The 14,642-nt window shown below is 44.1% G+C and overlaps 1 protein-coding gene across 1 annotated transcript in view; it reads left to right on the top strand.

Moving 5' to 3' along the window:
* Positions 1-3,951, top strand: part of LOC145339717 (uncharacterized) — a 30,781-nt gene extending 26,830 nt beyond the window's left edge. Inside the window, exon 3 of the mRNA XM_080184237.1 lies at positions 3,555-3,951. Coding sequence (XP_080040363.1) covers positions 3,555-3,618 — 64 coding nt within the window. The 3' untranslated portion in view covers positions 3,619-3,951. The remainder of the gene's footprint in view (positions 1-3,554) is intronic.
* The last annotated feature ends 10,691 nt before the right edge of the window (positions 3,952-14,642 follow it).

Genomic DNA, 14,642 nt, shown 5'->3' with positions numbered 1-14,642 from the left:
CGCATCTGTCTCTGTGTCAATGTGTGTGTGTGTGTGTGTATCTGTCTCTGTGTCAGTGTGTGTGTGTGCATCTGTCTGTGTCAATGAGTGTGTGTGTTTATGCATCTGTGTTTGTGTCTGTGTGTGTGCATCTGTGCATCTGTTTCTGTCAATAAGTGTGTGTCTGTGCATGTGTGTGTGTGTGTGTCAGCATGTATGAGTGTTTAAATCTCAATTATGTGCAGTTTCAGGCCAAATGCCCCATTGAGCCTGCTCCCCCACTCAAACAGATCATGGTAAACACACACAGAGAAATATACAGGTAGTTTGGATGTATTTATTGACCTGTTAATGTGACTGAATGCTTCACATCCTGGTTTGCCATAGACACAAAAAATGAGACAGCATTGTAAGCAGTGTAGCTGGAAATATCAAATTGCAAAGAGTTTTTCATGTTTAGTAAATGGACAAAACTGGTGGTGATGTTTCAGAGCAGGGACATGTAAATTGACACAACTTAGATTGAAAAGGGATAGAACAACATACTTTAATAAATGATGAAAAGACAGAAACCGTGGAAGCTCCAAATGTCCCGATATTTCACAGCTGGATTCACACAATACACACAGCAATGTCTCTGATATAGTGGAACTGTTGGAAATGTGGTTCATCTCAGTCCGGAGGCTGCCTTCATGTTCCAGAGTTAATCTGATCACTCTCATCAAAACAGGATCCACATTTCTGTACAATGTGAGTGAATTGTAAACTCAGTGAGTTCAGGTTCAATGTTTAAAATAACCAGTCCCTTTTCTGTGGCTGCTTTGGGGAATGTCAGTGGGATGTAGTTTCCAGGCAAGTGTGAACAATTGTATTGGGGAATCATTGGAAGCAGTTTCCATTGAGAGCTTCCTGCATTCTGGAAATGTGTGGGATTTATTCAGAGATAGGAAATGGATGGATGAATAAAGATGCAGTTTGATGTTAATTACATGAGACTGTCGGCTTTGAAGATTCCCCAGTTCCATGTGCTGAGAGACAGGAATGATTAAACACTGTCTACAATTCAAAGCCTTCAGACAAGTGAAAAAGCAGGAGAACAACTGAATCCACAAACGCTGCCACAGACAGTATTCCAAGCTTCAACTTCATGTTTGAATGTGAAATAAACCCCAGGCCACACTGGGATGCTGAACTATTTGATTCCTGTTTTTCTAAAATAAAAATCTATGCTGAAACATTCCTTGGACAGAGCAGAGGGAATTTGACTCTGGATTTAGCCCATTCCAGGATTTGTGTTGGGAACATTTGAGGAAGGGTGCAGATTAAACATTATTCCTAACCGCTGGAATTGAAGTTGGGGGCTGATTGAATCAAACATTGAAAACAATGAGGGAAAGGGAGAGGCTGATAAAGAACAAGTTTTTTCCTGCTGGTTGGGGATTCCAGGATTTGGGAATATTTGGGGGTTAGCCTCAGTTTGGAATTTGAGAATTGTAGGAATGAAAACATTGCCAGATGTGGTGTGGGGTTAGTTTGAAACAATCTTCTGCAAATGGCTATTGATACTCAGACACTTGTTATTATTTTCAATCTGGGGTTTGATAGATTTCCCTTAGTCCAAAGGGGTAAAGAGAAAGAGAGTTTCGATCACAGATCAGCCAGGATCTTATTGAATATCGGAACAGGCTTTCAGGAAGATTGTTCCAGATTCCAAACACCCTCTCGGTGAAGTGATTTTCCACATTTCACTTCCCCATCATTTCCAATCTGGGCCCTCTAGTTCATCACCATCTCTTGAGAGGGAAGAGTTTCTCACTCTTTAACCTGTCCATAACTGAGGATCTTCAATTTCCTTGTCTGTATCTGCGTGTCTCTCTGTGTCTCTCTATTTTTCTGCATCTGTGTCTCTGTGTTTCCTTGTCTGTATCTGTGTACCTCTCTGTGTCTCTGTATTTCTCTGTATCTGTATCTCTTTCTGTTTCCTTGTCTGTATCTGTGTGTCTCTCTGTGTCTCTGTATTTCTCTGTGTCTGTGTCTCTTTCTGTCTCTTTGTCTGTATCTGTGTATCTCTCTGTCTCTCTATTTCTCAGTATCTGTGTCTCTTTCTGTTTCCTTGTCTGTATCTGTGTGTCTCCCAGTGTCTCTCTATTTCTCAGTATCTGTGTCTCTTTCTGTTTCCTTGTCTGTATCTGTGTGTCTCTGTATTTCTCTGTATCTATGACTCTCTACCTCTATGTATCTGTGTCTCTCTGTCTCTATCGCTCTGCCTCTCTATCTCTCTATTTCTCTGTATCCATATCTGTGTATCCGTGTCTCTCTTGGTTTCTATCTCTCTGCGTGTCTCTTGTCTCTGTGTTTCTCTGTGTCTCTGTCTCTGTGTTTTTCTCTCTGTATGTCTCTGTGTTTCTCTGCGTCTCTGTCTCCCTGTGTTTTTCTCTCTGTGTATCTCTTGTCTCTGTGTCTCTGTCTCTCTGTGTTTTTCTCTCTGTGTGTCTGTGTGTCTCTTGTCTCTGTGTTTCTCTGTGTCTCTGTCTCTCTGTGTGTCTGTGCGTTTTGATGCTAAGGGCCTAGTATTTTCAGCTCTGAGCTGAACCCACAATCTCCGGAGCGAAGATCGCTGTATTGAAGGCAGGAGGCCCAATCACTCTCTGTCTGGTTTAGTTTTGTAATCTTTACATTTTTAAACACTGAAACCTCTTGCCCTTGTTGGGAGTCTCACTGCGGTTTGGGAAAAGCAAACACTGATCCCACACTAAACCCCCCCCCAACACAGGACTGATCAGAGAGTGTGAAATGGAACTGCTGTCAGACTGGGTTATTAAACTGACAGAAGGGATTTGAAAAATCTCTCAATGTTTTACCAATTAAAAACTCTTAATGTCCCACATCATAAATATCTGATCATTGAACATAGAACATTACAGCGCAGAACAGGCCCTTCGGCCCACGATGTTGCGCCGACCAGTTAAAAAAAAACAACAACAATGACCCACTAACCTAAACCAATCCCTTTTCGTCCATAAACCTGTCCACAGACCTCTTAAACGCCCCCAAACTAGGCGCATTTACGACTGCAGCAGGCAGGGCATTCCAATCCCTCACCACCCTCTGGGTAAAGAACCTACCCCTGACATCTGTCCTATAACTACCCCCCCTTAGTTTAAAGCCGTGCCCCCTCGTGTTAGATTTTTCCATCAGAGGAAAAAGGCTATCACTATCCACCCTATCAAAACCTCTAATCATCTTATATGTTTCAATAAGATACCCTCTTAGCCGCCTTCTTTCCAGCAAAAACAACCCCAAATCCCTCAGCCTCTCCTCATAGGATCTCCCCTCCATACCAGGCAACATCCTGGTAAACCTCCTCTGCACCCTCTCCAAAGCCTCCACATCCTTCCTGTAATGTGGGGACCAGAACTGCACACAATACTCCAAGTGCGGCCGCACCAGAGTTGTGTACAGTTGCAACATAACGCTACGACTCCTAAATTCAATCCCCCTACCAATAAACGCCAAGACACTGTATGCCTTCTTAACAACCTTATCTACTTGATTGGTGTATCTCTCTTTTACAGATCAAGTGATGGGTTGAATTTTGGACGCTGTAGATTTCCCTCAGCTGATTATGAAGATCTCTGAGTGACGCAAACACAATATCTGCTCTCGGTGACTGTAACAGTCAAATTGTCTCTGTTTATCATTCTGAATCTGGAACTGAGACAATCGTGGACAGGATTGCAGTTTTCAGTGTGAAATGTATACGGTGATTTTTGTTGTAATGTAATTGTAGTTAATAGTTTTCTTGGAGTTTAAGTTTCATGTATAAATAAAGAACTTTTCTTGTTCCTTATTTACAATTGTTCATTTCCCGTGACGTTGAGCTGTTTTTTTCTCTTTCTGGTCTCTGTTACAGTTGTACAGATACCGGGCAGCTCAGATCACATGGGTTCTGATCGCAGTGTGAAGCTGAAAAGGATATATGTACTTTTGTTAACTTTAAAATCAATTTCCCTGTAAAATACTCTCTGAATTTTTAAATATACATTGAATGCAAAACTAGACCTGACTTTGCCTAATTCTGTCTCTCTTTTTGTATTTCTTGATTAGTGTATTTATGTGTGTGTCTCTCTATCTATATCTTTATGTGGTTTTGTACATCTCTCTGCCTCTATTTATCTGTATCTCTCTTTGTCTGTATATCTCTGTTTATCTGTGTGTCTCTCTCTGTCTCTGTATTTCTCTCTATTTGTGTCTCTCTCTGTCTCTCAGTATATCACTGTTTATCTGTGTGTCTCTCTCTGTCTCTGTATTTCTCTCTATTTGTGTCTCTCTCTGTCTCTCTGTATATATCTCTCTGTGTATCTGTGTGTCTCTCCCTCTGTCTCTGTATTTCTCTCTATTTGTGTCTCTCTCTGTCTCTCTGTGTATCTTTCTCTGTGTTTCTCTCTCTGTCTCTGTGTCGATACCTCTCTGGTATCTGTGTGTGTTTGTGTCTTTGCATTTCTCTATATCTGTCTCTGTCTCTGTGTCTCGATGCTAAGGGCCTAGTATTTTAGGCTCTGTGCTGAACCCACAATCTCTCTGATTCTGAGGGAAGATCAACATTGAAGGTGTGAGGCCTCATCACTCTGTCTGGTTTTGTAATCTTTACATTTTTAAACCCTGTCTCTTAAAAGTCTGTTAGAAGTCCTCCATTTTCAAATCTTTACCCTGCTTCTGCTGTGTCTCAGACTCCACCTGGTCTGCACATCTTTGGACTGTGGAAGGAAACCAGGAAGAAACCCACGCAGACATGGGGAGAATGTGCAAACTCCATTCCCAAGCCGAGAATTGAACCCGGGTCCCTGGTGCTGTGAGGCGGCAACGCTAACCATCGTGTCCCCGTGCTGTCCTATCCCATGTACTGGGATGCAGTGAAAGGTTTGGTTTCTTGCACACTGCACAGACAAAAGGCCAATCAACCTAACCTGCACTTCTTTGTACTGTGGGAGGAAACGAGAATTTCTTTAATCTGTCCTTAAAGAATTATTGACTAATCTTTAAACGTCCACATGAACCCTGACAGAACAAGGCCAACATGGGGGAATCTAGTATCAGGTTTGAAAATGGATTCATTAGTGTCAGAAGTAGAGTTATATTAACACTGCAATGAAGTTACTGTGAAAAGCCTGTAGTCACCAAGCTCTGGGACCTGATTGGGTTACACTGAGGGAGAATTTAGCACAGCTGATCCACCTTTCAAACTGTGAGAGTAAACCGGAGGAAACCCACGCAGACACGGGGAGAATGTGCGAGCTTCACACAGACAGCGACCCCAGCACTGTCTCAGAGTAAGGGGAGGGGGTAGGATGTTTAGGACTGAGATGAGGAGGAATTTCTTCCCTCAGAGTCATAGAGTCACACAGTGAAGAACAGGCCCTTTGGCCCATCGACTCTGCACCAACAGGAACTCCCACTAAAGCTGTGCTAGCCCAGTTTTCCATCTCTTGTCCCGTATCTGGGAATGTCGGGATGTTTTGAGCGCTCATCCAAATGTTTTTGAAAGATTGGAAGGTTTCCAGCCTCCATTCCCTTCCCAGGCAGCGTGTCCCCGATTCTCCCCACCCTCTGAGTGAACGTTCCTCACAACTCCCCTCCGACTCGCTCCGACTAAAACCCTGTCCCCTCGTGACTGACCCCCCCCCCTCAACCCAGGGGAACGACTGCTCCCTCTTCACTCTGTCCCCATAATCTTCTCCCCCTCCATCCTGTCCCCCCTCAGCCTTCTCTGCCCCAGTGAAAACAGTCTAAGCCTATCCGGTCTGTCCTTATCGCTCAGACCCTCCACCCCAGGTAACGTCCTGTTGAATCTCCTCTGTACCCCCTCTAGTGCACTCACATCCTTCCTATAGTGAGGTGAGCAGAGCTGCACACAGTGTTCCAGCCTCCCCATCGCTCTGTATAACTCCAACCTGAACTCTTTACTCTTATTCTCTACACCATGACTGATAAAGGCAAGTGTTTCATCTGCCTTCTTTACCCCCTGATTCACCTACTCTGCTGCCTTCAGGGATCTGGGAATCATTTCCCGAGATCCGTATGTTCCTCTGAGCTTCCCAGTGTCCCGCCACTCATTAAATACTCCCTCACCTTGTTACTTCTTCCAAGTGGCATCAGCTCCCACTTATCAGGGTTAAATCCCATCTGCTCTGCCTATCTGACCCAACCCAGTTCTATCTCCCTGTAACTTCCAACCTTCTCCCCGATTAACCATCCCACCAATCTTGGTCTCATCTGGACACCTTGCTGATCATTGCCCCCAGATTATCCTCTGTAACATTGATATAGAACAATAATAAACCCCCCCAGCACTGAGCCTTGTGGGACCCCACAACTGGACACAGGCCTCCAGTCACTCAAACAGCTTTCTACCACCCACCCTCAGTGTCCAAACCCTAAACCAGTTTCCAATCCATCTCCCCAACTTTCCCAGAATTCCGGGATGGGAAATCTTTGGAATTCTCTATCCCGGAGGGCTGTGGAGGCTCCGTCATCGTTCACAGATTGAGATACCAGAGGAAACCACATCCCTGTGTTCAGATTCCTGATACAAAGCCCAGATTGTAATAACTGAGAGAGGTTTAGGGCAGAGATTACTGATACAAGGCCCAGATTGTAATAACTGAGAGAGGTTTAGGGCACAGATTCCTGATACAAGGCCCAGATTGTAATAACTGAGAGAGGTTTAGGACAGAGATTACTGATACAAGGCCCAGATTGTAATAACTGAGAGAGGTTTAGGGCAGAGATTACTGATACAAGGCCCAGATTGTAATAACTGAGAGAGGTTTAGGGCAGAGATTACTGATACAAGGCCCAGATTGTAATAACTGAGAGAGGTTTAGGGCAGAGATTACTGCTACAAGGCCCAGATTGTAATAACTGAGAGAGGTTTAGGGCACAGATTACTGATACAAGGCCCAGATTGTAATAACTGAGAGAGGTTTAGGGCAGAGATTACTGATACAAGGCCCAGATTGTAATAACAGAGAGGTTTAGGGCACAGATTACTGATACAAGGCCCAGATTGTAATAACTGAGAGAGGTTTAGGGCAGAGATTACTGATACAAGGCCCAGATTGTAATAACTGAGAGAGGTTTAGGGCAGAGATTACTGATACAAGGCCCAGATTGTAATAACTGAGAGAGGTTTAGAGCACAGATTACTGCTACAAGGCCCAGATTGTAATAACTGAGAGAGGTTTAGGGCACAGATTACTGATACAAGGCCAAGATTGTAATAACTGAGAGAGGTTTAGGGCACAGATTACTGATACAAGGCCCAGATTGTAATAACTGAGAGAGGTTTAGGGCAGAGATTACTGATACAAGGCCCAGATTGTAATAACTGAGAGAGGTTTAGAGCACAGATTACTGATACAAGGCCCAGATTGTAATAACTGAGAGAGGTTGAGGACAGAGATTACTGCTACAAGGCCCAGATTGTATTAACTGAGAGAGGTTTAGGGCAGAGATTACTGATACAAGGCCCAGATTGTATTAACTGAGAGAGGTTTAGGGCAGAGATTACTGATACAAGGCCCAGATTGTATTAACTGAGAGAGGTTTAGGGCAGAGATTACTGATACAAGGCCCAGATTATAATAACTGCGAGAGATTTACGGCAGAGGTTACTGATACAAGGCACAGATTGTCATAACTGAGTGAGGTTTAGGGCAAAGATTACTGATACAAAGCCCAGGTTGTAATAATGGGAAAGGTTTAGGACAGAGGTTACTGATACAAGGCCAAGATTGTAATAACTGAGAGGTTAGGATAGAGATTACTGATACAAGGCCCAGATTGTCATAACTGAGAGAGGTTTACAACAAAGATTACTGATACAAGGCCCTGATTGTCATAACCAAGAAAGTTTTATGGCAGTATTTCCTGATACAAGGCCCAGATTGTAATAATGGGAAAGGTTCAGGGCAGAGGTTACTGATACAAGGCCCAGATTGTAATAACAGAGTGTCTATTAATTGTAGTTAATAGTTTTCTTATAGTTTAAATTTCATGTATAAATAAAGAACTTTTCTTGTTCCTTATTCACAATTGTTCATTTCCCGTGATGTTGAGCTCCTGTTGCTTCTCTTTGTGGTCTCTGTTACAGTTGTACAGATACCGGGCAGCTCAGGTCGCATGGGTTCTGATCTCAGTGTGAACTCAAAGATCAGATTCACTTTTGTTAACTTTAAAATCAATTTTCCTGTGAAATATTCTCTGAATTTTTAAATAAACATTGAATGCAAAATTAACTAATTCTGACTTTGTCTAACTCCATCTCTCTTTCTCTATATCTCTGTTAGTATGAATTTGTGTGCGTGTCTCTCTAAATATCTCTCTACATATCTGTGTGTCTCTGCCTCTGTATTTCTCTGTATCTGTTTCTCTTTGTTTCCTTGTCTGTATCTGTGTATCTCTGTGTCTCTGTATTTCTCTGTATCTGTGTCTCTTTCTGTCTCCTTGCCTGTATCTATGTGTCTCTCTGTGTCTCTGTATTTCTCTGTATCTGTGTCTCTTTCTATCTCCTTGTCTGTATCTGTGCATCTCTCTGTGTCTCTGTATTTCTCTGTATCTGTGTCTCTTTCTGTTTCCTTGTCTGTATCTGTGTATCTCTGTGTCTCTGTATCTGTGTCTCTTTCTGTCTCTTTGTCTGTATCTGTGTATCTCTCTGTCTCTGTATTTCTCTGTATCTGTGTCTCTTTCTGTTTCCTTGTCTGTATCTGTGTGTCTCTCTGTGTCTCTGTATTTCTCCGTATCTATGACTCTCTATCTCTATGTATCTGTGTCTCTCTGTCTCTATCGCTCTGCCTCTCTATCTCTCTATTTCTCTGTATCCATATCTGTCTGTCTGTATCCCCTCTGTGTATCTGTGTCTCTCTTGGTTTCTATCTCTGTGTGTCTCTTATCTCTGTGTTTCTCTGTGTCTCTGTCTCTCAGTGTTTTTCTCTCTGTGTCTCTTGTCTCTGTGTTTCTCTGTGTCTCTGTCTCTCAGTGTTTTTCTCTCTGTGTTTTCTCTCTGTGTGTCTGTGTGTTTCTTGTCTCTGTGTTTCTCTGTCTCTCTGTGTTTTTCTCTCTGTGTGTCTCTGTGTTTCTCTGTGTCTCTGTCTCTCTGTGTTTTTCTCTCTGTGTGTCTGTGAGTTTTGATGCTAAGGGCCTAGTATTTTCAGCTCTGAGCTGAACCCACAATCTCCGGAGCGAAGATCGCTGTACTGAAGGCAGGAGGCCCAATCACTCTCTGTCTGGTTTAGTTTTGTAATGTTTAAGTTTTTAAACGTCTGTTACCCTTGTTGGGGATCTCACTGCAGTTTGAGAAAAGCAAACACTGATCCCACACTAACCCCCCCCCGCCCCCAACACAGGACTGAGCAGAGAGTGTGAAATGGAACTGCTGTCAGACTGGGTTATTAAACTGACAGAAGGGATTTGAAAAATCTCTCAATGTTTCACTGATTAAAAACTCTAATGTCCCACATCATAAATATCTGATCATTGGTGTATCTCTCTTTTACAGATCAAGTGATGGGTTGAATTTTGGACGCTGTAGATTTCCCTCAGCTGATTATGAAGATCTCTGAGTGACACAAACACAATATCTGCTCTCGGTGACTGTAACAGTCAAATTGTCTCTGTTTGTCATTCTGAATCTGGAACTGAGACAATCGTGGACAGGATTGCAGTTTTCAGTGTGAAATGTATAAGGGGATTTTTGTTGTAATGCAATTGTAGTTAATAGTTTTCTTGGAGTTTAAGTTTCATGTATAAATAAAGAACTTTTCTTGTACCTTATTCACAATTGTTCATTTCCCGTGATGTTGACCTCTGTTTTTTCTCTTTCTGGTCTCTGTTACAGTTGTACAGATACCGGGCAGCTCAGATCGCATGGGTTCTGATCTCAGTGTGAAGCTGAAAAGGACAGATGTACTTTTGTTAACTTTAAAATCAATTTTCCTGTAAAATACTCTGAATTTTTAAATAAACACTGAATGCAAAGCTAGATCTGACTTTGCCTAATTCCATGTCTCTTTTTGAATTTCTCGATTCTTGTATTTATGTGTGTGTCTCTCTATTTCATCTTTCTTACTTGTACATCTCTCTGTCTCTATCTGTATCTGTCTCTCTCTCTCTCTCTCTCTCCCCCTCTCTGTCTCTCTGTATATATCTCACTATCTGTGTGTTTCTCTCTCTGTCTCTGTATTGCTATATGTGTCTGTCTCTGTCTCTCTGTATATATCTCTGTATCTGTGTGTCTCTCTCTGTCTCTCTGTATTTCACACAGATGGAGGCAGGGTGATCTCTGGGTGTATTGAGACGGCATCACCAGCAGATGGAGGCAGGGTGGGCTCTGGGTGCATTGAGACAGCATCACCAGCAGATGGAGGCAGGGTGATCTCTGGGTGCATTGAGACAGCATCACCAGCAGATGGAGGCAGGGTGATCTCTGGGTGCATTGAGACAGCATCACCAGCAGATGGAGGCAGGGTGGTCTCTGGGTGCATTGAGACGGCATCACCAGCAGATGGAGGCAGGGTGGGCTCTGGGTGCATTGAGACAGCATCACCAGCAGATGGAGGCAGGGTGATCTCTGGGTGCACTGAGATGGCATCACCAGCAGATGGAGGCAGGATGATCTCTGGGTGCATTGACACGGCATCACCAGCAGATGGAGGCAGGGTGGGCTCTGGGTGCATTGAGACGGCATCACCAGCAGATGGAGGCAGGGTGATCTCTGGGTGCATTGAGACAGCATCACCAGCAGATGGAGGCAGGGTGATCTCTGGGTGCATTGAGACAGCATCACCAGCAGATGGAGGCAGGGTGATCTCTGGGTGCATTGAGACGGCATCACCAGCAGATGGAGGCAGGGTGATCTCTGGGTGCATTGAGACGGCATCACCAGCAGATGGAGGCAGGGTGATCTCTGGGTGCATTGAGACAGCATCACCAGCAGATGGAGGCAGGGTGATCTCTGGGTGCATTGAGACAGCATCACCAGCAGATGGAGGCAGGGTGATCTCTGGGTGCATTGACACGGCATCACCAGCAGATGGAGGCAGGGTGATCTCTGGGTGCATTGACACGGCATCACCAGCAGATGGAGGCAGGGTGGGCTCTGGGTGCATTGAGACAGCATCACCAGCAGATGGAGGCAGGGTGATCTCTGGGTGCATTGAGATGGCATCACCAGCAGATGGAGGCAGGGTGATCTCTGGGTGCATTGAGACCTTTTGTGACCTTCATAATTGAATATTGTAAACAATCTTCTGATCGATAGATTCAAAAATGGCACGTTCCATTTACAGCAACACCTATTTGCACTTAGTATCTTTAACATAGTAAAGCATGCTATAGCTTACAGTTTGACTCCATAGTTGAAACCTTACCACATTGTCAGAACGTTAATGGTTCAAACCTAACTCAAGAATTTGAACATGTAATCCAGCCAGTGTACACTCTCATTTTTGTCAACGTGCATGGCTTATTTACAGATTACAACCAATGTCCCGGACTGCTGTATCACCGTACCTGGGTACGTCCAGCCCCACTAGCAGGACAGATCCATCAGAGTTGACGGTACATTGTTATGCACTCAGGAATGACCACGGGAGTCCTGAATATTGACTCCGGATCCCATTAAGTTTTGTGGTTTCATGTCAAACGTGGAGTAGGAAACCTCCTGCTGACTACCACCTACCTGCTGAAGGCACTGACAAAATCTCAATAGTAGTACTGAAGACTTGCGGTCTGGAACTAACTGCTCCGAGATGAGCTGTTCTAGTATAGCTACAACGCTGGCACGAATGTCATACTTTGCCTGGGTATCTCTTGTCCATAAAAGGCAGGACAAATCCAATCTAGCCAACTATATTTCCATCAATTTGCTTTTCAGCAAATAGCGAAATATTTACACGACTTCACCTTGCAAAATGACAAAACCATTAGAAAGGAATTACGCTGTCTGAAAGTAGCCCACCCAGAAAATTGATTTATTCAAGAGTGGTCTATCCCCTGAACTATTCACAGACATCCAGATACAATGGGCGGACTTCTCCGACCGCACCGGTTTAAAAACCTGAAATTCCCACCCGACCGTCAACGGGGTTTCACATTCGCTGCAACCCACCCGCTAAAATTCCAGCAGCAGGCGGGATGGGACAACTCTGGCCAATGTGTTTGTCCAGGTGGGTGTGGACTGTGCTATTAAACTCAATCACTTTGGACAATGGACCCTGGCTGAGAAGAGGGCTTCACAGACCATTTAATTCAGTCATTATAAACAATGCACCTCGAATGAACCTTCCTCAGCTTCTGTGACCATATTCAGTAATTGGGCAGTTAATCACATGATAGCAAACTAACTATTTCAATTAGAGAAGAAACTGCAGTATGGTTGGAATCAGATAGATAATGAGTGGGTAACAACGAGAAGATAATTTGAGGTCTCTCTTGCATTCTCTCCTGCTCTATCCATTCTGCAAATACGTGTCCTGCCTGTATCTGACTGGCCAGATCGGTAGTGTCTTCAAAGTAAAGCGCACAGTGGCCGGCTTCAGAGGAAACAGAGATTATCCCTTAGGAGCTTAAACCATCTTGGCTGAGAATTGAGAAAACTCCACCCGGTGGTCCTTTGTTGCTATGATTCTACGATAATATGTTTGTATAATCAAGAAAAACTATACTGGTTTTATCCACTTTGTGATGCTTGGACATGAAAAACACCATATATTTATACATTTTTTCTTTCTCAAATGTCACCGATATTTATATCATGTTACTTGGGATTGCAGTGATGCGAGTGACTGTAGAGGAGATTTTCCTTCAGATTAAAGATAGAATTCTATTTGAGTGACGGCCTTCTGATTTTCTTGACGATCTGACACAGATACAAGTTGGAAGCTGTGAAAACCTGATTTCCAATCACTTGAATAAATTTACATCTAATTAAAGACCCCCAAAAAAACAAGATTTTCATACCTCACCAACGTAGGCACCCACGACATAGGTAGGAAAAGGGACGGGGATATAAAACAGAATTTCAGGGAGTTAGGGTGGAAGCTTAGAGCTAAAACAGAGTGGTTATCTCTGGTTTGTTACCTGTGCCTCGGGATAGCATGGAGAAGAATAGAGAGAGAACATTTGAAGTCGTGGCTAAAGGGATGGTGCAGGAGGGAAGGGTTCAGATACTTGGACAATCGGGGCTCATTCTGGGGTAGGTGGGACCTCTACAAGAGGGATGGTCTGCACCAGAACCAGAGGGGAACTAATACCTTGGGGGGAAAATTTGCCAATGCTATTCAGGGGGGTTTAAACTGATTCAGAGGGGGGTGGGAACCTGAATTGTAGCTCCAGCGTACAGGAGGTTGAGAGTAGGAAGGTCACGGATAAGGTTTCTAGGTCACAGCAGTGTATCGGCAGGCGGGAGGGTGGTTTGAAGCGTGTATACTTTAATGCGAGGAGCATACGCAATAAAGGTGGATGAACTTGCAGCCTGAATCGGTGCCTGGGACAGGAATGGTTGTTGCAGGTTCCGGGGTTCAGATGTTTCAGTCAGAGTAGAGAAGATGGTAGAAGAGGGGGAGGCGTAGCATTGTCGGTCAAGGACTGTATTACGGTGGCAGAAAGGACGTTTGATGTGGACCTGTCTACTGAGGTAGTAGAGGCTGAGATTAGAAACAGGAAAGGAGAGGTCACCCTGCTGGGAATTGCTTATAGGCCTCCAAAAAGTTGCAGAGATGTCGAGGAAAGGTTTCGTGACACAGTATGTAGATAGGCCAACAAGAGGTGAAGCTACATTGGATTCGGTACTGGGTAATGAACCAGACCAGGTGTTAGACTTGGAGGTAGGTGAGCACTTTGGTGATAGTGACCACAGTTTGGTTACGTTTACCTTAGTGATGGAAAGGGATAGGCGTATACCGAAGGGCAGAAGTTATAGCTGGGGGAAGGTAATTATGAGGCTATTAGGTGAGATTTAGGATACATAAGGTGGAGTAGGAAATTGCAGGGGCTGGGAACATCTGAAATGTGGAGCTTATTCAAGGAGCAGCTACTGCGAGTTCTCGGTAAATATGTACCTGTCAGGCAGGGAGGAAGCGGTCGAGCGAGGGAACCGTGGCGTACTAAGGAAGTCGAATCTCTGGTGAAGAGGAACAAGGAGGCTTATGTAAAGTTGAGACGTGGAGGCTCAGTTAGGACACTGGAGAGTTATAAATTAGCCGGGTTACCCACTTGCCTTCTTCCCGTTGCCCCGGTGTGACCACTTGCCGGTAGCTCCTGGCAATTACCTCCTCGTTCTCTCTAATGAGATGAAGGTCCTCGAGCTGCAGTTCCAGTTCCTTAACCTGGTCCCTTAGGGACTGCAGCTCCACACACCGAGCACAGATATGGATGTCTGGGAGACCAGAAGCTTCCAGGACCTCCCACATATTACATTGGTAACCACACACTTGCCTCACACCCATACTTGCCCTTTTTAGAAATACAGAGAAAAAAGTAATAGGAACTTATAAACTTACATTGCCACACCCTGTGAGCCAAAGCCCTTACAGATCACAAAAACCAACTTATCTGTTCTCACTCCAAGCCCCTCTCTCTCTTTTTTAGGTTAGAGGAGGTGGGAG

The sequence above is a fragment of the Carcharhinus amblyrhynchos genome, unplaced genomic scaffold, assembly GCF_965287045.1.
Source record: "Carcharhinus amblyrhynchos unplaced genomic scaffold, sCarAmb.v2.hapA scaffold_628, whole genome shotgun sequence".
Classification (NCBI taxonomy): Eukaryota; Metazoa; Chordata; class Chondrichthyes; order Carcharhiniformes; family Carcharhinidae; genus Carcharhinus; species Carcharhinus amblyrhynchos.
The sequence above is the reverse complement of the archived record's forward strand: the minus strand, read 5'-3'. Positions and strand labels throughout refer to the sequence as shown.